At 35.0% G+C, this 24,795-nt stretch overlaps 1 protein-coding gene across 2 annotated transcripts in view; it reads left to right on the forward strand.

Annotated features, from left to right (window-relative positions):
• The window catches only part of SPOCK3 (SPARC (osteonectin), cwcv and kazal like domains proteoglycan 3), a 494,478-nt gene that overhangs the window by 314,537 nt on the left and 155,146 nt on the right, over window positions 1–24,795 (forward strand). For both annotated transcript variants that reach the window (XM_015544275.2, XM_042983659.1), the window contains exon 6: window positions 13,559–13,673. In XM_015544275.2, coding sequence (XP_015399761.2) covers window positions 13,559–13,673 — 115 coding nt within the window. The remainder of the gene's footprint in view (window positions 1–13,558; window positions 13,674–24,795) is intronic.

Here is a 24,795-nt window from a genome sequence, read left to right on the forward strand (position 1 = left end):
GCAAGAATTTGGGCACCTGGGTGGCTCATTAGGTTAAGCGTCTGACTTCGGCTCAGGTCATGATCTCATAGTTCGGGAGTTTGAGCCCAGTGTCGGGCTCTGTGCTGACAGCTCAGAGCCTGGAGCCTGCTTCAGATCTGTGTCTCCTGTTCTCTGCCCCTCCCCTGCTCATGCACTGTCTTTCTTTCTCTCAAAAAACAAATAAACATTTTAAAAAATTAAAAAAAAAATAGAACAAGAATCTTTGGGCACCTGGGTGGCTCAGTCAGTTAAGCATCCAACTCTGGTTTTGTCTCAGGTCATGATCTCGCGGCTTCCTGGGTTCCAGGCCCACATTGGGCTCTGCTCTGACAGCACGGAGCCTGCTTGGGATTCTCTCTCTCTCCACTCTCTCTGCCTCTCCCCCACTCATGCTCTCTCTCTCTCTCTCTCTCTCTCTCTCAAAATTAATAAATAAACAAAAAATGGAGCAAGAATCTAAAAGACAGATTAATAGACAGAATATTATTTAATTTTTATGAGACTCAATTCCCAGCCCTTGCAATTATTTCATACCTATTTATTTAGATATGAACTTTCTAAAAAATATTCACCTTCATTGCATCTGAGACACTCAACTTGGGTTTCCTAGAAAGCCAACCCTCATTTTTGCACTGATATTTAAATATATTAAATCATATTTAATTACCTTATATAATTATGACATTAATTTATTTGAACAGATTTTAGGAACAAAAAAAGTGAGGTGGTGGTAAGCATAAAACTCTGTTGACAGAAATGAGAAAGTTTGGAGTCATTTATTAGTGTTACGTGTTTATCATGGTATAGATATGAGTTATTGCCCTGGACAAAAATTGAGGGTGAACTTCCAATGTAATGTTTTCTTGTCAGCCAAAAATTATTTAGGAGAAACTAATGAATATATATCTTTTCTGTAAATATTGCATGTTTGGGTTAAATATCATTACCAAGTAAAGGCGAAGTATAATTTTTTAATCAGTTGAACTTGAACAAGTAAAAATAATCACTGAATTTTCATACTGTTTAAATATTTTCTAGGAAAATAGTGAGCAAAAATAAATTCTAACTACTTTGCTCTTCAATTCTTGATTTATTTCTTTTCATAATATCCTATATTCTATATTCTAATTGTTGATTATTTAGTGTTTTATAATATGCTAATAAGTTTTAGTGTATTTAAATGCACACATAAAGTTAAGGGAAATAATTTAGAATGATGAATGATTTTTGTTTTCCAAAAAGAAAAAGGAAAATTAAGAAAATTAAGTTTAAACTTGAAAACTATGTGCCATGTCTATAAAAGGATTGTTACATCAGACTAATTGCTTCCATTGTTAAATATTTGGACAATTCTTCCATCTGTTCAATTATAAATAATGAACAATATGTTATTGCTGTGACAATGGATATTTTGGCCTTGCTTCTAAATTGTTTCGCTGACTAAATCATTTTTCTTCAACTTTTATTATATGAAGAAACTTAACTGCATCTTTATTTTATAATTTAAAACACCTTAGTACCATAATTAGCTTTGGAAGGTGGCTTTTTGAAGCTAAGTGAGCACACTGTATTTTTGAGGGTTAAAGCTCTCGTGTGTATCCATACTCTAAATACCTGCCCCATCTTCTCCTAGAGATTGCATTATGGATTATGTTATATAGAACTCTCTTTCTTTAACCTTAACAGAGACATAGGCTTACTTTCTTGGCTTGTTCAAGACTCTTGAGTTACATATATTGGTAGCTACCATTCAATGAGTTTAGGACAAAGTTATAACAAATTTCTAAATTTGTATATTGATGTATTTTTGAGATTTTAACCTTTTTACTTTTGTTTAGTGACCATGTGTTAGCCTTTCACAAAACTCAAGTTGTATTATAGGGTGTTTTTTTTTTTGTAAGTTTTAAAATTTATTTATTTGTAACTCCTTAGGAAGTTGAAAAATTGGCAAAACTATGCCTGTTCCACACATTTGCCTTTGAAATACTGATCATTAATAAAATCTAAATCTAAAAGATTTTGATTCACTGGTATGTGACTGTCTTACCCATTTCAGTGACTGTATAAGCAAGATATGTATTTTCTCACCATCTCTGTATAATCACTATGTGTTGTAATGCTCTTTAATTTCCCTCCACCCTAAATTCTGTCTACCAAGGAAATTAGTCTTGTTATGTGAACTGGCAATGGACTGAATACACTGTTGCCCCTGAAGGAAGCCAATTAAACAAAAGCAAACTGTGCCTTTCAGAAAAACAGCACACATATTTCAGAAAATGCTTCATAAAAATGATCCAAAAGGTAAATAAAGAATATAAAGTAGAATGAAAAGGTATAAACAAATATTCTGAAATATGGAAGGAGAAGCGAAGAATAATAAGGTGAAAAAAATAATAAGAGAAATGGAAAAATTTCCCAAAATGTTGAAAGGCATGAATCCACAATACAGGAAGTATAATGTGTACCAACTAAAATAAATAAGAAATTTAAACATAGACACATTGTAGTAAAATAACAGAGTCTCAAAATAAAATCTAGTGAAACAAAAAATTAAATATTATGTCATTAGACCAACATAAATTATCTCAACCAGATTAATGAGATTCAGAAAATATTGGAAATATACAATTTAAATATTGAAAGAAAATTAAAGAAAATTCAAAATAAGTACTTCAGGAGAAAATATCGTCCAAATTTGCTACACAAAAATCTTTGAAAAGATTGTACAGTACAAACACCCAATGCCTCTGATTGCAAGATGCACAGAAATACGAGTAACCCATGGCGCCCTACCTCCAAACAATATCCCACCTTTCATTTCTACATCTTTTGACTTCCAGAGAATTTTTCTGTAAGTACACCACTCCATCAACCTTTCCAACTAGTTTGTCTCATGCAGCATTTAATTAAGGCGAATTGCAAGGAAGTTCCAAGCAGAAGAATGAGAGCAACCTGCATACAATGGTGACCTCGACTCAGAGTGCCTGGGTGGCTCAGTCAGTTAAGCATTCCACTTCGGCTCAGGTCATAACCTCATGGTACATGGGTTCAAGCCCCATGTCGGGCTCCCTACTGTCATCTCAGAGCCTGGAGCTTGCTTCAGATTCTGTGCCTTCTTCTTTCTCTTCACGCTCTGTCTCTGTGTCTCTCAAAATGAATAAACATTTAAAAAAAGGGGGGGGGAACCCAATATTGACCTCAACAGTGTCTCCCTTTCCCACTCCGGGGTCATGGCCCAATCACCTGAACAAATGCCTGCTAGGAACAATGTGGTATTGATCACTTCACCTAAGATCAGTGACAAATTTGTATCAACTTTTCTAATTGGGTACCTCATGTTGTAGAGAGAAATTCCTGTCAAGGTGCTCATAAAAAAATGAGTCTGGTATGCCACCTGGAACTGAATAGCCAAGTGTGATTCATTTAGGAGAGATCTCAGTTTTCTGAGAGCCACATGATCCACTGGTGGTGCTTCCTAAAGCAGGTGAAGTTCTCTTAGACCACCGCTGAGGTGCAAATCACCACGTTTTCTATATGGAGGCAAATGAATGCCTGTTTTCCATACAAGATAATAGTTCCAATAGTACACATAGTGTTGTAGAAACAAAATAATGTTAAAACGGGTGTGACCTGCAAGTCACAACTACATTTTTCTGTGGACACAGATTGACAGTGCATCAAATGTGACCTTCCAGCCCACTAGAAGATCTTTGATTTTCCAGTTGAATTAGCATAATTGATTCTACTCCTTATTTTTGGAGTGATGCTTGAAAGCAGTCTCTTCAATCTGTCCACTTTTTGAAGCAACCAACTGAATGGCATTCAGCCATCTCACTGAATGGTGGAGAATGGAGATGGGAAAGACTTCTGGCGGTATTGGCAGGTGCCTTGCATGAGAGGTTCAGGATCTGGTGCCATCCCTTTCTCTTTCTGATAGACTTCTCAGTTAGATTAAGCAGAATAGAGAAAAACATATCGAGGGAAAGGAAAATCCAGCAGTTAAATTTAAGGCACTTGCGACACTTTGGGAAAGCCCTACGAGGGCACTTTCCTTGAGGAGGAAAGAAATAAGGGTGGCTCTGAAAGACAAAAGACCATTAAAGTCTCACCCTCTGCCATTTCTCCCAGAGTCTAAGGGTCCCCTCCCTAGGCACTGAGGTTGTTGCTCTCACTCTATAAAGACAAAATTAGTGTGCCACAATATAAAAATTAAAATTTCCCCTTTCTTCCTATCAGCTCCTAAACACTACACATGAACATTTCATCTACAAGACTCCACCTGAGGAGGGACAAGGGGAATAGAAGTTAGAGAGAAGCATTTTGTTTGCAACTTTTAGCTTCATGGACTACTGTCAGGGGACTTAAGTGAGCAGTGTGATCCAGGACCATGTTAATCCAACAAGATAATCCAAGTGGCTGAATCAGAAATAAGCCTGAATTCCCACAATTCCCTTTGAACAGGCTGTCACCTGCAGGATACGGCAACCAAGCCAGCCTGACTTTGCCATTAGGAGAAGGAAAGAAAAAGCCTGAATATTGAAAATAGGTACCTAGAACGTCTTTTCATCTTGTTAGTTACTAAGGACCCACCCGAGAGGCTTAAATTCCCTTTCTGGAGACAGCAAAATTCAGTGACCAAACTGCTTTGCTAAAGTGAAGGAAGCAGTCAGAAACCTCTTTGAGGAGATTTTTGAAGAGACCATGCGAATGCTTACAATATCTGAAACTTGTGGATAGTAAAGGGCATTAGATACCTTACCTGTCACCCTGTTTAGTAATTTTGTGATAAAAGTTTCACAGCTGTCAGACTACAAGTAATCCAAAAACTCAAACATGTGATGCATGTTTGTTTCAAAGGACAAAAGGACGTGGCCAGAGTCAGTAGATAGTACTGGAATAGCAATAGCATCGCCTGAAAAAAATTTCAACAGAGACTTGAAGCTGAAAGAGTCCATTAGGGTTGTGGAGCCCTAAAGATTGGGAGTATGATACAGCATGCTGGACAGCTTCCAAATATGCCTGTTGGTTTAGTTGATATAAAGGAACAAGCAAAATGTCCAGGAGAGGAACATACACGTTTCAAGACTCAAAAAGTCCAGTTAGGTACTGGGACTGCTTTATGGCACTGATGACGAAAGGAATAACAGTTTTCCTTCACTGTTGGTGAGACTGAGCATTGTGAGTCCACCCAGATAGTCCTAAGAAACTTCACTTAGCAAGCAGACTTGTGAATTTTTTCAGGAGTTTGTTCAGCCATCCCTGCTGGTGGAAGTGTAATAATATTACAGTCAGAGTCATTGAGACTGAAGCTTCTGACTTTCCAACAAGTAGGGCATCATCTGTATAGGAAAGTGGCAACAGTGGCAAGGAGGTTTTCCCCCTAGAAAACTCTTGGCTCTTGGCTATATCTTGATAAGGGAGACTTTACGCTGATACTTATCAGACAGCAAAGTATAAACGTATAGCACATTAATACCTGCTATACGTTCAGATGTAGAAGCAACCCCAACATATACTGAGTTGGTCCTAAAAATCCTCACAAGAAAAGTCACGTTGACTTACCTTCCATATTGTAAATGTGCCCAGATGCCACAGTTGAATCCAGGGTCACCTTCCCCAACAGAATCAGGCATGATGGATGGTGCTTGCATCCAACTTAGCCATACACGTTTGAATCTCTTCCCTAGTCCAGCGTTCTTGAGTACATTTGGATGACTGCACACAGCCTTCTGTCTCATTTGGAAATAGAGAACCCTTGATCCTACTGTCAAGATAGCACCACATTCCTCCTCCTGGCTGGTGGCTAGTAAACAATAACCAGAGCACTATTTAAATAGATTCAGCCAACCTTAGCTCTTGCTGTTCAGGCTCAAAATTGTCAATAACAGATAGAACACTGGATGATCCTTTTTCTACTTTTGGCTCATGACTCAGGTGACAGCATTCTGAGCATTCATTACTGGGTCTTGAACAATCTTCTCATAACTTCTAATCTGGTCCACGGAGCTTAGTATCCTTTCATTTCCAGAAAACTATATCTCTGTGAGCATCCCATCCTCATTGCCAAAAGAACTATGAAAGGTCTGAGATGTTTACCCTACTTGCAAATAGATGCCAGGGTTTATACATGCTAGCAGAAGACCTAAGACTCCTGGGTCAGAGACAAAGTAATTTATTACTTATGAATGACACAAGGAGCATAATGTTTATATTTGTGTCAATTCTCCTTTTCCCACGAGTCCCACAGGCACAGTGCAGAGTAACACACACTGGGTTTGTGTCACAGCTAAGGAAATCTGGATATTACAAAATGGGCTGTAAAGAAGCCTGCTCCAACTTTGCCTTGTGGTGAGACATTATTTTTATTTTACTGGGAAGCAAACAAATCTGCCCTTTCTTCCAGATAGGAGGCAGAATTATCACCGTCTTGCATAGATATTAGTATACAAACAAAATTGAATAGATAAACAAAACAGAAGGCTATCAGTGCCTCTGCTCCTAAGATGTAGGGAAACACAAGAGATCTATAGGGACGTGTTCTCCAATACTGCAAAATAATAAGATAGCTCTACAATGTCGGAAAAACTAGATTTCCTGATAAAAGTCATAACAGATGAAAAGGATTACTACAAAATGATTAACATGTTACTTCACCTAGAAAATCTAATAGAATAAATCTAATCTTTTAGGTATATAATAAAAATGGTTTCAAGGTATATAAAGCAATTTCTACAAGGAGACATTGTCAAATGTCACTCGCACATTGTGAGGTTTCAGCTCTCCTCTCCTAATAATTAATGGAGCTATAAGGAGAGAGAGAAAAGAATTAGGTTCCTTCCCTCCCCTCCTTGGCTCAGAGTAAGTCAGTGAATCCCCTGCATAGTGGTGAATGGAGAATGGTTGAGCCTCGTAATACAGTATGGCGGTGTGGCTACTTGTGCCTAAGAACATGGCGTAGTTAGTGGGGAATATTCCTGGAATTTCTATGCTGAAGGGATGACCAGCAAGGTTGTTAGATGGGTTCTGTTGGGCAATTAAGGAAACAGAGGGATCGTATAAGTAAATCCATGTTTTTTATTGTTGGAGAGAGTACTTACAAACATGGAAAAGGGGAGGCTGGACAGAATCTTGAGATATTGGATTGGAATTGGAGATATCAGTATGAATGCATGTTGAGTTTTTGTATCAGTTAAAAAATATATAGACACATTTGGAATTGGTTATAGATGTATTTGTATTGTGTGTATCCTAGAAGGATACTTGTTTATTTATAACACTTAATACATTATTAACTTCTGAAAGGTTAACTAGTTTGCTACCACCATTCTGTCTCATCTTACCCTTGTCGGTTTTCCTTTTTATATGCACCTTTCCTACACAAACCGATCCCTCATAACATTTTGGCCACCCCAGTTAGCAGGTCCATCTTCTTTTCCATAGTCGGCTTTGCCAGGATTCTTCCTTTCCAAAAGCGTATGATGAGCTGTGGTGGTCTTAGATGCACCTGTATTCCTGTAGTGAGTCAACAGAGGGCCCTCTGGAGGTAGTGTCTTCTCAGGTTACCCCCTCAGGTTTACTCAAGAGGAAATATTACATGGTGGAAAAGCTAAGTTTTGTGTGTTTGTATCTTTGTATCAAAACTCATTGCACCAGCTCTTCCCTATCTTTCCCTTTTAGGACATGCCAAAGTATATCACTGCTACCAGTGCATAAAACTGTTTAGATGCTATAGACCATTAAGCCTATATCTTAGTTATAAGAATAGTGCATAATTTAAAATAGGTTCTTGGTATTTCTTAAGCATAATAAACAAAAAATATCCTCAAGTTTCATGTCATTGAAATGGTTAAAATAAAAATTTAAGTGCGTAAGCCCCATAGACATTGAAATGTATGCCCAAACTACCGCAATTTAGTATTTTTATGTTTGTGTAACTATTAAAGTCATCAAAATTTTCAGGTCTTCAGAGTATTTTCTCTTGTTAGCTAAATTTAATTTTCTGCTCTGAATCCTTCATCTCCTCCTGTGTTCTTTTAAAATGCATCCCTTGTTACTTATTGACATTCTTTTTTAAAAAATTACTCCCATTTATATCTGTTAATGTAATTTCTTCTCTTATATCCTCCTAATTTGGGGGAGTACTTAGCATCATGGTCTTCTATTTTCATCCATTTCTTAATTATTTTTAACCACTCCGTGCCTTCCTGGAAGAGCCTGAGTTGGTGTCTGTCAAAGTGCATATGAAATACTAACATAAATAATGAAAATAGAAATCAATAGTAAGTTACAAATGATTTCATTACTTTTATGTATATATCAGTTATCAAACAACATGGTTTTTAATAGGTTTTATTTTCAATGAAACTACTGCTGATATTGAAAGCAACATTTGTCTGGAATAATTTAAATAAGAATCTTAGTTTGATGACAGAATTTAATAAAACCTGTGAGAAGGAAATAATTATAAAATAAACACACTATATTGTTGATACTTAAATTTTTAAAATTATTACCAGACTTTGAATTCTGGGATATCTGTTTACAACGATGGCCTTACAATGATGAAAATGCATAGGTGAATGCTACATTGTCCACACAGATCTCAAAATAAGAGACGCTTGATAATATGTGATCTTATAACTCAAATAATTTAGTGATATGAAAAACAGATTTTTTTTATATGTATATATTCACAATCTCCACCGAAGTGAGGGAGTAAACAATCCTGACCTTCTAGGGCTACATTGGATTAAGTTGATTTTAAGACAACCCCCTGTGCACCTGTGAACACACTCTGATACTCTTCAAGGAGAAACCATCCCCAAAACAGTATTTCCTCTGTTCTGAGTCCATAGTTTATGTGCCAAGTGGTTTTCTCCTTGGCATGTTCTCAGGTTGCGCTACAACGTATTGTAAGGTTTGTGCCAAATGATAAATTTCCTTGGGGAATTTTTGTTTAATTTTGGAAGAAAAATATCTATAATAAAAATTAGAGATATAGTAGTTCAAAGAGTATACTACATCTAAGAGGATATGTTCAGTAAAATAAGGATTAAATGTACTCTTGTTTTATTTTTTCTCGGCAGGTCTTGGTCAGATAGTCTAGTTGCCAACTGTGCAATATCTTAACTGGCCCATGATTACATGGCAGGGATTGTGAATTTATTAACCTGGGTTAAAGCTCCTTTGCTATCCCCATGTCATCTCATCTCAGCTTAAATGCAACTAGTCTTGATAATACCCAACTTCTAGACGTCTGATAGAAACAGTATGAGGTGTAAGGACTAAAGGGAAATTGGCTTGCATATCATTCAGCCTTAAAGATTGCTTAAGTTAAGGACTTTAACCTTCTTAGGATCCTGTTGGTCCTTTTCTTATTTTGATTTTGCTTAAATAGCATCTGTGCTCACATCTCTAGTGTTATCCCTGTAAAGGGACAGATCTGAATAAGCATATGGGAAGACTTTAACCACCTCATGTCAGAGGACTCTCACCTTGTGCTGAGGGAGGTATGCTATAACATTTGTATGTAAAAATCAGTTTCCCCAAATAAGGTTTCTGGTGAGAAAAGAAGTTTACTCACAATAAGTGAGGTGTTATTTCTGAAGGAAAAGTATAGTGACAAGCAGAAAACAATGGTGTAGTGTCCACTTCAGTGCATAGGGTTGCCACAGATTTTTGCTATGCTTAGCTCCCGCTTGTCATTTATGCTACAGTAATAATGTGTGTGGGTAATTGGTAAATCCCAATGAATGAATGGATTCAAGTCTAAATCAAGTCTTTTTTTCTTTCTCTGGTTGTCTTTGCATGTGAAACACCAGAGTGGGAATCAGAGAACCTCAAGTGGAGGACATTTACTTGCAGAGGGGTTAGCTATAGCTGCCTATGAGAAATTCTATTCATGAGAGCTCTTAGACATGATATTGGTTGTCTAATGTATTAAAGGTGTGGAATGTGATATATTAGCCAGTCCAAGGTAGATTAAAGCAAATACTAAAAAAAAGTGATTCATGATATTCCAAATTTCCAATTTATTTTTTCACTTGTATCAAAATTTTTATCACCACAATAAGAAATAGAACATTGTTGCTATTTTTACCTACTGCTAATTATATACTTGTTCTACATGAGAAGCACTATAAAGTAGGCTCAAATCCTATTTTAGCCATGCATTTTTGATCAGTTGCATAAAGTTCTCCAAACTTCACTTGAAAAACTTATTTTAAAAAATATATCTAGGGGCGCCTGGGTGGCTTGGTCGGTTAAGCGTTCGACTTCGGCTCAGGTCATGATCTCATGGTCTGTGAGTTCAAGCCCCGCGTCGGGCTCTGTGCTGACAGCTCAGAGCCTGGAGCCTGTTTCAGATTCTGTGTCTCCCTCTCTCTCTGCCCCTCCCCTGTTCATGCTCTGTCTCTCTCTGTCTCAAAAATAAATAAATGTTAAAAAAAATATCTATCCTACCTTATTCATCAGAATATAATGCATCAAAATTGCTTAATACAGTGTTTGACACATAGCGATACCTCAATTAAAGTCGTCATTTATAAAGTACGTATTTTGTTGTGTTAGCTGATGTGTATTTTAAATTTAATTTTAAATTTAAATTTAATTTTAAATTTAAATTCCTGGATAATTTCAGTACTTGAAGCCTGTAGTTTATACCGTTGCTTTTTATCTTACATGCATTACTTTAATGAATGACCAAAAAGAAAATACTAATGAAATATGGAAGGAATCTTGAGTTTAGTTACTTATTCATTGTCTTTTGATTGACTAGTGCTTAAATCAGGGCATTATTGACCTTTGAGGTCATATAATGCTTTATTTTGGGGGGCTTATCTGTGCCCTGCAAGATCTTTAGCAGTCTTTCTGGCCTCTGACTAGTAAATGCCAACGGTAATCCCTCCCGCATAATTTTAGCGGTTTTACCAAAAACCATTTCAAGCTGTCCCCTGGGGCAAAACCACTCCAACTGAAAACCTCCAATTTAAGCCATCCAACAAGCTCACAGTGATTGCATTATCTTAAAAACTGTAATAATAACCTGTCTCAGTGTTTATTACCCTGATGGTTGGGGTCTTTTCTATGAGCAGATGAGATCTCTCCTATAGTAAGATTAAATGTTCTTCTTTGATATATAATTAAGCAAATGATTTTAACTTACTTTCCCTGACAAATGGCAACTTTGACCATGGAAAAATCATTTTGCAGGCTTGCTTTTCACAGTAACTCCTAACTTAAGAATTCTTAATGCTCAGGGTCTTAGATAATCAGGAATGCATTAATCATGTCTTTCTCTACAGAATTTCCATTTTTTGGTAATTATAAACTAATGAGCATGCCCTTTATGTGATATTTCACTTCACTTATACCTTTATAAATATTTCAGGTTTGTGATAATTAAGTAAATTGAATGTCATTAATTAGAAATCCAATCAGTAGATGTAGCTAAAAAAATATTTTAAAATAGTTCTTTTAATGTCCTAATATTCTTTGAATAAAATTCTTTATGAAGATATTTTTATTTCAAAATCAATCCATAAGGAAATAAAACTAAATGGCTTTCCAATTACAGGAATCTAGATTCTTTTTTTTTTAATTTATTTTTTAACGTTTCTTTATTTTTGAGACAAAGAGAGACAGAGCACGAACGGGGGAGAGTCAGAGAGAGGGAGACACAGAATCTGAAACAGGCTCCAGACTCTGAGCTGTCAGCACAGAGCCCAACGCGGGGCTCGAACTCGCAGACAGCGTAATCATGATCCGCGCCGAAGTCGGCTGCTTAACCAACTGAGCCACCCAGGCGCCCCAGGAAGCTAGATTCTTGTAACTATGAACATGGGTGGATTTGCTATCTTTCTGATTCTGTTGGTCTTTGCAGAAATGCATACAGAAAAAAAAAAGTTTGGTAAAATCATTCTGAAGAAAAAATTGTTTTATTTATAAAGTAATTCCTTTTCAAAACTATAATTTCATCATATGCAAATTTTAGACAGCTTTGAAGTTTGTGTTATGTCAAAGAAAGTTATCTAAGAGGTAAAACCTTTTTAAACTAACAACTCCTGTATTTCTGTTGTTCATTCACTTATTTTTCTGGCTTTCATTTTCTTCAAATAAAAAAAAGCACTTTTAAAATAAACCACATTTAGAATGTAAAGGGGTATGGTGTAACACATCTTTGAAGGGAGCTAACATTTTCATATTTTAAAATTCAATATTAGCTATAATTAATATTGACTTTTGGCTTTGTCTGCTCACATTTACAATTGTTCTTGAACTTTTCTTAAATTGTGTCATAAGTCAGAATTTTCATATGACCAGATTCCGAAATTCTGAAATATTATGTTAAAAGAAGTTACAGCAATATATATATATATATATATATATATATATATATATATATATAAATTTGAAGTCTCAAAGTTTTAGATAACTTATCTGGCTTTCATTAAAGTGCTCATAATTTTTACTTTTTTCTACTTTTGATTAGCTATTGGGCATTTTAATTATATTTAAAATCCATTGAGATTTTATAAGTCAAAATCATTTCCTTAAATTACTGAAACATTGAACAATAAAAAATAATTTCTTTGAAGGAGTTTATTCCTCTAAAAAAGGCCCACTAAGCCACTACAAATAAATTCCAAGTGTAATAATTTTTACTCATTTGTTGAAAGTCTAGTTTTGAATTTCGCCTGTCCAGTAGAGAGTTATTTGACAAAAAAAAAAAATGTTGTACAGATATGAGTAATCTGATTAGTCATTGGGTGTATTCAGTTCTTCTTCGTATCAGCTGAAGCTGAATTAAATTAGTCACTGGTGCATTTGTCGATTGGAGCCAGAAAGTCTGCCCTATTTAATTTTAAAATAATTTGCACTGAGTAAATTATGGACGTAGCCACTAAAGAAATCACATTACTTCAGAATTAGCAAGATCTATTTCTTTTAAAGTAGGAAAGTAATTATTGCCTCTTAAAAGATGGAGTAGGCTTACAATTTTTTAAATCATGTCAAATTATGCAGTTATGAAATATTAAGAATGAGTTAAGTTACTTAGGCTTAAAATTTTACAGAGTAATGTTTACAAAGAAAAGCAAAACAAAACTAAGCTAAACTAAAGTAAAAACGAAACAAAAAAACCCAAAAAAACCCTCAGAACTTCATGTGCCATAATAATTTTGATTGTTTGAGTTTAATTTCATTCAGCTTGTGTTACATTTACTGAGAGCTCAGTTCATGGCAACTGTTGTTCTAGGAAAACTACCTATTTGATTTTTCAAACTCAGTAGATTCCATGTTATTATCCCAATTACTCATATGAAAAAAATCGAAGTTCATAACATTTAAGAAATTAGCTCCAGATACCACGGTTAGAAGTTAGAACTTATAGATTTGAAATCAGGTGTAATGTTCTTCATTCCATGCTATTCGTTTGCCTTTTTCCGTAGCATGTGTAATAGAATCAAATAGCATGTGACTTTGTATTGATTTAACTAAATGTATCTAAATAACTATTTTCTTTTCTCTTTGTATGCAGTGCAAACTAGAATATCAGGCATGTGTCTTTGGAAAACAGATCTCAGTCAAATGTGAAGGACGTTGCCCATGTCCTTCAGATAAGTCCATAAGTACAAGCAGAAACGTTAAGAGAGGTAAGTGATAAACATTTATTTATAGTTTTACATTTGTTTTCTGTATTAAAATGTTTTGCAATAAATGTTAGCATTAAAATGAAGTTTACTTCATGTATTACTTCATTTACTTCATTTATTACATTGTAAATGAAGTATTTTTTTTTTTAGTCTAAATTATTTTAGCAAGCGACATTTTTCTACGGGGATTTCTATTTATCTTGATAGTAAGAGTTGGATGCTTCTTTTCTACATGTTCACCATATATAAAAAATCTAAAGAAATGTCTTTTATAAATTACTGTGTCTAAAATGTGTTTGACATTCTTTTTTTCTTTTGGAGCAAGTCAGTGGTAAAGCAGTGAGTGAGAAAAGAGTTTGATCAGATGTGAAACTGGGCAATTAGTAAGAAACTTTATATACTGTGTGTGTTTGTGAGAAAATTTTCCTACAGAATAGTTTAATTAATTAAACTTTCTTTTGATTAGGTCTAGAGTCCTTAAATCTTTATTTTTGTTGGTTTGGTGTATAATAATAAAATAATGAAATACATTTAACTCCGTATGTGTTATTATATAAAATTTGACCTTTTGCAGATTATTTGTTGTAGTTCACACAATATTACTTACATGTTTGAGGTACTGTTTATGCCTTCAAAAATATCTCTATAGCTCCTTGTTTCAGTTCTTCATAACTTTAGATGAGGAAGGATATGTAGGGAATACATATTCCTTTAAGTGAAAGATTATTTTAAAGAGCATTATCATCAACATTTATCATATATTTTATAAGCATATGAATCTTATAATTTAATAATTATTATTGTGGTTTCTTAATGAAGACCATTGATTTTTGTACTTTTTTCTGAAAAAATCAATAATGGATACATGGACAGGAAATATATTAGTTAAAATGAAGTCCATTTGATACGAATTATGTATTTTCTTTTTAATTTTTTGTTTTTGTTTTTGAGAGAGAAAGAGGAGGGGAAGGGGCAGTTGAGGGGAGCACAGAGGAACTGATCAGACTCTGCACTGTCAGCACAGAGCCCGACGTGGGGCTCAAACTCACAAACCATTAGAATCAAGACCTGAGCTGAAGTCAGACACTCAACTGACTGAGCACCCCAGGCACCCCTAAATTATGTATTTTCTTAAACATGGTATACCATGATAACGATTTTATTGTAGGTAAAATGTTTTGTTTTGTTTTGTTTTGTTTAAATTCCAGTTAGTTGATATACAGTGTAATATTATTTTCAGGTGTACAGTATAGTGATTATAAAACTTTTGAACTTTAATTATACTATTTATATTGGTCATTACTCATTAGGTAATATTTAAGACAATTTAAAAATGAAAACTGGGGCGCCTGGGTGGCTCAGTCAGTTAAGTGTCTATCTTTGGCTCAGATTATGATCTCACAGATCGTGCTGACAGCTCAGAGCCTGAAGTCTGCTTTGGATTCTGTGCCTCCCTCTCTCTCTGCCCCTCCTGTGCTCGTGCTCTCAATCTCTCTCTCTCTCTCTCTCTCTCTTTCCCTCTGTCTCTCTCTCTCTGTCTCAAAAATAAACATTTAAAAAATGAAAACCTATGTTATCATATCACTTTTAATAACACAACTAGGTCAATTTTATTACTCAAAAGTAAATTGATTTGCAAATTAATGATAAGCTAGTGCTCTGACATTAGGCAATGTGCATGAAGACAACAACTGGTGGAAGAAGGAGTGAAAAGCTGCCTCCCAGCAGCCCTGTTTTTGAAGCCTCACCTCTGTTGCCTTACACCAGCCTATGGCCAGCGTCAGAGCATGGTTCCTTCTGGATTCCCGCCCACCCCCCATAATCCCAATCCACTCCTTCTAGCATAGTCCAAATAAGGATGTTTAACATGACCTTGAGTAAGTTAATCGACCCCCATGTAATTAAGAGCTAATTATAGTTTTCTTTCAACTGAACTACTTCCATATCTCTGTCTTCCTCATACCCACTCCCTGTTTACTTAACTGAATACGTTTTCCTCTGAAACTCGCTTCAGGTACAAAGTAAATCCTACCTTGGTATTCAATATCCATGTCTCATTCTTTTCATTGGAGGCTATTAAGAACACTTGAAAAGGAGTAATCAAAATTAGTGCATACCTCTAATACATCACACCCTTCAGCAAGGTTTCCCTTCAGTAAGATTCCCTGCATGTGAACTTACTTTTGAATGAGAAGATAGGTTTGAGGTTGATCAATTTATCATATTCTCCCACAATCTGCAAAAAAATAACTTAATATGCATTGAATATGGAAGGTAAAATATTTAAGAAAATGATCCTTTGTGAATAAACAATGATTACGTTTCATGTTGCTCAGATTCTCTGTACAACATCTATATTAGTATGTCAAGAAGGAGCCTTTACTTAAAGTAATATCTCGGGGAATAAAGATCATTTGTGTTCAAGTGTGTGTGGAAAGAGAGGCAAGAAGAATTTAAAATAATCCTGTTCTGATGGATTGTCAAGGCAAAGCAAGTACAGCATTTTGCTAACTGCTGTGGAAAAGCAGTACAGAAAATTGTGAATGTCATTCCTACACAGTGCCAAAGGCCAAGAGACATGGGAAATGTAAAACTCAGTTCAGTATCATTTCTAATCTTTCAACCGTCATTTACATTAGAAGCATGCCTTTGGTTGACTGACTTAGGAAGTGCAGGAAACTCTATTTAATAGCATCTCTGTTTTAGAAAAAGCAAGGAAGAAACTACCAACGATGAACTAGTTTTTAAATCTTTCTGACTTCCTACGTTTGAGGTCAAATTGACAACAGATTGTTTTCTATGTTAAGAGCCGAATAAATTCTTCAAATCGACTTGTATTATATTAAAACAAACAAAATATATTTCCTTTAGGGACGCCTGGGTGTCTCAGTCAGTTAAATATCTGTCTCTTGATTTTGGCTAAGGTCATGATCTCACGGTTTGTAGGTTTGAGCCCTGCATCAGATTCTGCACTGGCAGTACAGAGACTGTTTGGGATTCTCTCTCTCTCTCTTTCCCTCTCTTTGCCCTTCTCCTGCTTGCATATTTTCTCTCTCCCTCTCTCTCTCTCTCTTAAAATAAATAAACTTAAAAACATACATTTCCTTTATATAAGAAAAAATTTAATTTCTCCTCTGTTCTCCGAATGTATTCAATAATGGATGTGCATAAATTGGTCCAAGTGTATACATTCAAGAAACCAAAATTAAAAAAAAAAGAAACAGTTTACAGCAGTGCCTGAATGACTCAGCCAGTTAAGCATCCGACTTCAGCTCAGACCATGATCTCACAGTTTGTGGGTTCAAGCCCGTGTCAGGCTCTGCGCTGACAGGCCTGAGCCTGGAACCTACTTCAGATTCTGTGTCTCCCTCTTTCTCTGCCCCTCCCCCACTTACTCTCTGTCTCTCAAAAATGAACAAATATTAAAAAAAATTAAAAAAAAACAACAGTTTGCAGTTTTGAAATTCCAGATTCTGAATTTGTATAAGTAAATAAGCATATCTGTCTGTCTTCAATCAGTAACTTAACTGTACATTTTTTTTTCTGTTTTCCTAACCCATAAAATCAAAATTACAAAGACCAAATGCTTCTAGGTCCCTGTAGTGTATTACTTTCTCCCCCCTGACCCCCCATTTTTTGAAAGTTTATCATTTGATCACAAACACAGAATGATTATTTGGAAGGTTGATCAACTTTATTCAAAGACTATTGATTGACATTTTAGATGATTTTTAAAGCTAATATATTTTATATAACCACGTTAATATGAGATTCATAGTTGTGATCATGGACCATGAATAGACCATTTTCCACAGAGTTTGCATGTAATATGTAGTGCAGTCCCAAATCTTAGAAGGGACTTGCGGGACCAAAGATAGAGAGCAATGGAAAGGACCTTAGAAAGTGTTTATTTTGCAGTTGGTAAATCCAAATTCAAAGGAATATACCCTAGACTTATCTTAAATGATTTACACAACAGTGGTCTATAATTAAAACCCATTAAATTAAAAAATTAATTAAAAAAATTAATTAAAAAAATTTTAGTTTATTTTTTGAGGAACAGAAAGAGAGAGAGCATGGGTGGGCAGAGAGAAAGGAAGAGAGAGTATCCCAAGCAGGCACCGCACCACCAGTATAGAGCCCAATGTGGAGCTCGAATTCACAAACTGTGAGATCATGACCTGAACCAAATAGAAAGTCAGATGTTTAACTGACTGAGCTGCCCAGGTGCCCCAAATTTTATTAATTTCAAATAATATCACTCTGATTCTGTTTATCCTCACCCCTAAGATGCATCTAAACACAGTCACATACCTCCATAATTTGAAATGTTGGACTGGAGTGGAGATAGCAGTACGGATGGAGAAGAACCCATAAAAGATTTCCACACTATCACAGAGGCAAAAGAAAATAACTTGGTGAGGATGTGGATGAAAGGGAACCCTTGTACACTGTTGGTGGGAATGTAAATTGGTGCAGTCATTATGGAAAATAGTGTGGAGTTTCGTCAAAAAACTGAAATCAGAAGTACCATACAATCCAGCAATCCACTTATGGGTATATATCCAAGGAAAGGAATCAGTACCTCAAAAAGATATCTGCATTCCCATGCCCACTACAGCATTATATACAATAGCCAAGATATGGGAATAACCTAAATGTTCACTGATGGACGAGTAGAGAAATAGGGATATTTAATATCCCATTCCGTGTGTATACTAAAAAAGAAGTTTCCCGCCAAATTCAGCAACCTGGATGAACCTGGACAACAACACTACGCTAAGTGAAGTAAGCCAGAAAAAGAAAGAAAAACTGTGTGATCTCTCTTATATGTGGAATCTAAAAAGTGTTGAACACATAGAATCAGAGAGTAGAAAAGCGGTTACCAAGGGCGAGGAGATGGGGGAAATGGGAAATGGGGGAAATGGGTCAAAGGGTGCAAAGCTGCAGTTACGAAGGTTGCATTAGAGATCCAAGGTACTGCATGACGACCGTGATTAATAACGTATTGAATATTACAGATGTGCTAAAACAATAATATCAGGTGTTCTCACTACACATAACACACACACAAAATGGAAATTATGTGAGAACCAGAAATGTTAATTAGCTTGACTGGGTGACTTACAGAATATTAACAAAAATATGCAAACTGATTTTTGGGGGGCTGTGGTTCATAGTTTCCACTACATCCTCACCTGCATTTTTTTTGTACAACTCAAGTTTCCTTTTATCAGAAGCTGGGAATCATGTAACTCAATCTGTTTCTCATTTTGCTTCATTCTCTAAGAGTATTGGAATTAAATAGATACCCAATTACAGTAACTTAGCCTGCATACTACATTGCTTGCTCCTAATTTTGATTTGTGTGTTTTGTGTGTATGTGTGTGTGTGTGTGTGTATGTAACCTTTTATAGAATTTCTTTCTGTTTTATTGTGTTGTTATCCTGTGGAGGTAGCATTATTTGCTAAGAGTATAGATTTTAAAATTACAATTCTGGTCTGGGTGTGCAACCTTTGGTATTATATTTAAATTTATGAGTCTCAGTTTTTTCATTGGCAAAATAGAAAAATATATAAATCATATAGATTTATGGATGTATTTCCTCAAATTAAACCATCTTTGAATTTCTCTTTCATTTTAATTGATGACGCTTTTAAATGCTGTTGAATTCTAATAAATTGTAGATTCTTTTTCATACATTAAATGTCATTTCAAATTTTACTTTCTATGTGTTTTTTGATCAGATTGGGCACAAAAAAATTGGAGTTTTAATTTCTTTATAGTTAATAGTATTTATACACTGCAAATTAGAGTTTGCATTCAGAATTTGACATAACTCTGCAGTAGAATTATGTAGCCTAGAAGCTATTACTGGTTGTTTTCTTTGATAAATCTTTCACATTTTTTTCACAGCTACTGGCCTTTGCAGTGTGTGTGTGTGTGTGTGTGTGTGTGTGTGTGTGTGTGTGTGTATTTTTTTCATACAGTTATGTTAATTTATGCTTTCTCAAATAAATGTCTGCTTATTTAGATTTTGAATGTATTAACCTAAGTTATTCAGGATGTTATTTTTGTAACTAAAACATGCTCTCTGGTCATTTAAGATCTTCAGGAAATATATATATGTATATACACACATATATATATACACACACACATATATATGTGAATATATAAATTAAATTTTTATTTAAATTCTGATTAGTTTACATGCAGTGCAATATTGGTTTCAGGAGTAGAATTCAGTGATCCATCACTTACATACAACACCCAGTGTGCATCATAACAAATACCCTCATAATGCCTATCACCTATCTAGCCCATCCTCCCACCCACCTCCCTTCATCAACTCCCAGTTTGTTCTCTGTCTTTAAGAGCCTCTTATGGTTTGTTTCGTCTCTCTTTTGTCCTTTATTTCCCCCCCCCATATGTTCATTTGTTTTGTTTCTTAAATTACATATATATATGTTTCTTAAATTATATATATATATATATATATATATATATATATATATATTGCTTTTTTTTTGTTTCAGAAGTAGAATTTAGTGATTCATCACTTACATATAACACCCAGTGCTCATCCCAACAAGTGTCCTCCTTAATGCCCATCACCTATCTAGCCCACCCCCCACCCACTGCTCCTCCAGCAACCTTCAGTTTCTTCTCTGTATTTAAGAGTCTCTTATGGTTTGCCTCTCTCTCTTTTGATCTTATGTTTTCTTCCCTTCCCCTATGTTCATCTGTTTTGTTTCTTAAATTCCACATCTGAGTGAAATCATATGGTATTCATCTTTCTCTGAATGATGTATTTGGCTTAGTGTAATACACTGTAGCTCCATCCATTGCAAATGGCAAGATTTCATTCTTTTTGATTGCCAGGTAATATTCCATCGTATATACATACCACATCTTCTTTATCCAGTCGTCAGTTGATGGACATTTGGGCTCTTTCCATAATTTGGCTATTGCTGATAGTGCTGCTATAAACAATGGAGTGTATGTGCCCCTTTGAATGAGTACTTTTGTACCCTTTGGATAAATACCTAGTAGTGAAATTGCTAGGGTAGTAGGGTAGTTTTAGTTTTAATTTCTTGAGGAACCTCCATACTGTTTTCCAGAGTGGCTGCACCTGTTTGCATTCCCACCAGCAGTACAAAAGTGTACCCCTTTCTCTTCATCCTTCCCAACATCTTTTATTTCCTGAGTTGTTAATTGTATCCATTCTGACAGGTGTGAGGTGGTATTTCATTGTGGTTTTGATTTGTATTTCCCTGGTAATGAGTGATGTTGAGCATTTTTTCATATGTCTGTTAGCCAATGAACAGGCATCACCTATGCCTTCATTCCCTCAGTGTTTTAGCCATTATAGTTTTGTGGAATTCATTTATTTAAAGACTCTTAAATTCTTCTGTACTTGCCTTTGCTACTTAGTTTATATCAAAATTTATGTGTATTCATGTGATGTTGGCATTATGCTACTAGAAAGTTAGAAGAAAAGTTTTGATTCATATGTTGTTGCCGAAGGTGACACAGAAACATATTTTTCAAACACTGACCCTTGATGTCAGCCACACATTTTTAAGAACAATGGGTTTAACAACAATTACAAGGACATTGTGCTTGCTTTTGTTCTTGTTTGGGATCTGCATCAGGCACAAGGTAGAGAAGGCATTTTTGTGAGTCCCTCTTGTATCAGAGATCATTGGTGCCCACAAAAGTTGTGTGTGGAGTCAGAGATCAACATAAACAAAAAGAGCTCTCCTTTTAATGAAAAACACCTAATCTAAGACTGATTGAAATATTTTTAAACACATTCAGGGAGCTAAAGGTTTGTAAAGTCTTTAGTTGTCTATCAGTATGCTAACTGGAAACTTGATAGGTTTTAACCACAAAAAGACAAAATATGGGGATGAATTCTGTGATCTGACACAGCCATTTTTTCTGTATTCACTTCATTGCTCTGGATCCTGCGGAGCCCTATTAAGAAACATGATTTACTTAATTATTGTGCTCTGATTATAAATGAATGTATTTAAAGAAAGAACATTGAGTAAGAACTTATTTATGCCTTTTTCCAATTGGCAAAAGCATTAGTTTTAACATTTATTTCTCATATGGATTTTTAAAATCCCCTGTATGATGGAATGAATTTTCAATAGGAAACAATGAACATCAGTGAATTAAAATGCTCTTAGAACATGCGTATTTGTCAATGAAAAGTAATATTCATAAATGATAAAATTTCCCATAATTTTATTAGATTCACAGAAAAATAAAATTAAAGAAAATTATTGAGAAGTGTTAAATGATAATTTATAATAAAAATGAAGCATAATCCTTTGGAATATTTGAAAGACATTTCTGGATTAAAATTAATATTTGTTCAGAAATAGAACATAACCTGGAAAGGGATGGTTTTATTTATTTATTTTTAATTGAAATATATTTGATACATAACACTAAATTTAAGGCATATACATGTTAACTTGATACATTTATATATTATAACATGATTGCCATTGTAGATGTAATTAACACCAATCATGTTACATAATTATAATTTCTTTTTAGTGGTTAGAATAATTAAGTTCTAGTCTCATAACACATTTGATGATTATAATACAACATTATTTTCTATTTGCTGTACTGTAAATTAGGTCTTTAGGTATTATTTACTATTTATTGCAAGTTCGTACCCCTGAATAACATATGCCCTATAACCCCACCCCTCATTAACTGGTAACCACCATTTTACTCTGTTTTATGATTTTTTTTTTACCAATAAGTGATAGCATACACTGATGATCATACAGAATTTGTCTTCCTCTGTCTGATTTGTATCACTTGGCATAAAATGCACTGAAGGTCTATCCATGGTGTCACATGTAACAGGATGCCCGCCTTTCTTATGGCCGGAAAATATCCCATTGTGCGTCTATATGCAATTTCTATTTTTTAGTATAGTTGACAATGTTACGTTAGTTTCAGGTGTACAACATAGTGATTCAACAGTTTATGCTATGCTCAACAAATATGTAGCTCTCCTCTGTCACCATACAGCACCATTACAGTATCTTTGACCACATTTGGAAAGGGATGGTTTTAAATGTGGAGATTACTGTAGTTCTTCCCTGAAGAAATATTTTTTTGTGTTGCTATTTAGGTGATTGATTTCAGATTTTACACAAATATTTTATTTTCTGTATAAAATTATTGTGTGGTTAATATTTATCTTCCCTGTGAATTCTAGTTAGAAATTTTGTATCTTGAGTTTATACAGGTATATGTTTTCAGGTATAAATGTGGGGATAGCCTGTATTAGTTCTTATATTACCAAAGGGCTATTTATACGTAGTCTTCATTTAACTCCTTTCAAGTGTATATCTAATATGTTATTTCAAAATAATTCTTTAAAAAATGTTTATTTATTTATCTTGAGAGACAGGCAGAGACCACAAGCAGGGGGAGGGAGGGAGAGAGAGAGGGAAGGAGAGAGAGAGAGAGGGAGGGAGAGAGAGAGGGAGAGAGAGAGAATCCCAAGCAGGCTCCATGCTGTCATCACAGACCCCAACAATGGGGCTCAATCCCACGAACTGTGAGATCATGACATAAGCCAAAATCAAGAGTCAGACGCTTAACCGACTGAGCCACCCAGGCTCCCCTATTTGAAAATACTTCTTTACAACTTGCAATATAAACACTCTTTCTAAAAGGAGGGGTGATAGTCACTATTATTTAACAAGTATGGAATGGGTGCCAGAAAATCAGAACTGACATAAATCCAGTCAGAATCAATGTCCCCTGCGATATGCTCTGCACTTACAGTTGACTTTGGAGACAACAGAAAGAAGTCAGAAACTGAACATTTCTGGATTCAAAATGGATATTTTGAGACTGTTATGAGTTTGATATCAGCCAACCCTTTTCCTGAGATTCCCATGGTAAAATGTGTACATTTCTTGAAAGAACAAATAAAATTACCCTGAACAGATACTGTTATCTGAACTGTTTCTGCCTTTGAAACTTTATTATACTGGTCTCATCTTTGTACTGTACAGATTTGTATCCTAACCCAGAAACCACATTTCATTCAAGCTTAGTGCCAGGAAGAAAATAAATAGTAATTACATAATCACAAATAAAGCTATAAAATCACACTCTTTCCATTAATACACAATCCCATTGCCCCCCTAGCCACACAATATTTATCTAAAAAAAAGTATATTCTGCCCTATATTAAACAATGCTGTTCTCCAATATTAAAGAGAATGTAAGATTATGACATGTTTGCTATTCCACTTCTAATATAGAATTATAATTTTTCAATAATTTTTCTGAGCCTGCGTGGCTCAGTTGGTTAAGCATCCGACTTTGGCTCAGGTCATGATCTCCTGCTTCATGAGTTCAAGCCCCACATCGGGCTCTGTGTTGATAGCTCTGAACCTGGAGCCTGTTTTGGATTCTGTGTCTCTCTCTCTCTCTCTCTCTCTCTCTCTCTCTCTCTCCCCCTCCCCTGCTTGCACTCTTTCTCTGCCTCTCTTGAAAATAAATAAACATTAAAAAAAAAGAATTATAATATTTTTCCAAATGTGAAAGTGAAGCCAATTTTTGTACTTAAAAGATCTTCTGAGAAGTTTGTTTTTTTTGAAAATAAAGGAATTATAAAATGTATTTAAAGTTAGCATCACATATTCTGAATAGCCTTTTAGAAAAATATTAAATTATAGTTTCTTCATGTAGCTTTCCAGCTCTTTGCAAAACTTTCAATGAGTTCCCAGGATCCTGATGATAATTTTAAGCCTCAAAATAAGAAAGGAAAGCAAAGTCAATGAAGCATTTGTATAGTTCCATAAAAAATGGATTGGATATTTCAGAAGACAGGAAAAAATAGACTATCAACTTCAGATATATATATTTTGTACAAGAGAGCATGAGCCAGAATGAATTAAAAACAAAATAAACATGAGAATATATTTTCCTTCTGTAATATATATTTACAATGAGTCATTTAGTTGAACTTAAGACACTGTGTGTATTACCCTATACTTCTTTATTTGGTGATACTACTTTTAACACTTTTGATGAATTACTGTTAATGAGTTTACTGAATGACCA

The sequence above is a fragment of the Panthera tigris genome, chromosome B1, assembly GCF_018350195.1.
Source record: "Panthera tigris isolate Pti1 chromosome B1, P.tigris_Pti1_mat1.1, whole genome shotgun sequence".
NCBI lineage: Eukaryota > Metazoa > Chordata > Mammalia > Carnivora > Felidae > Panthera > Panthera tigris.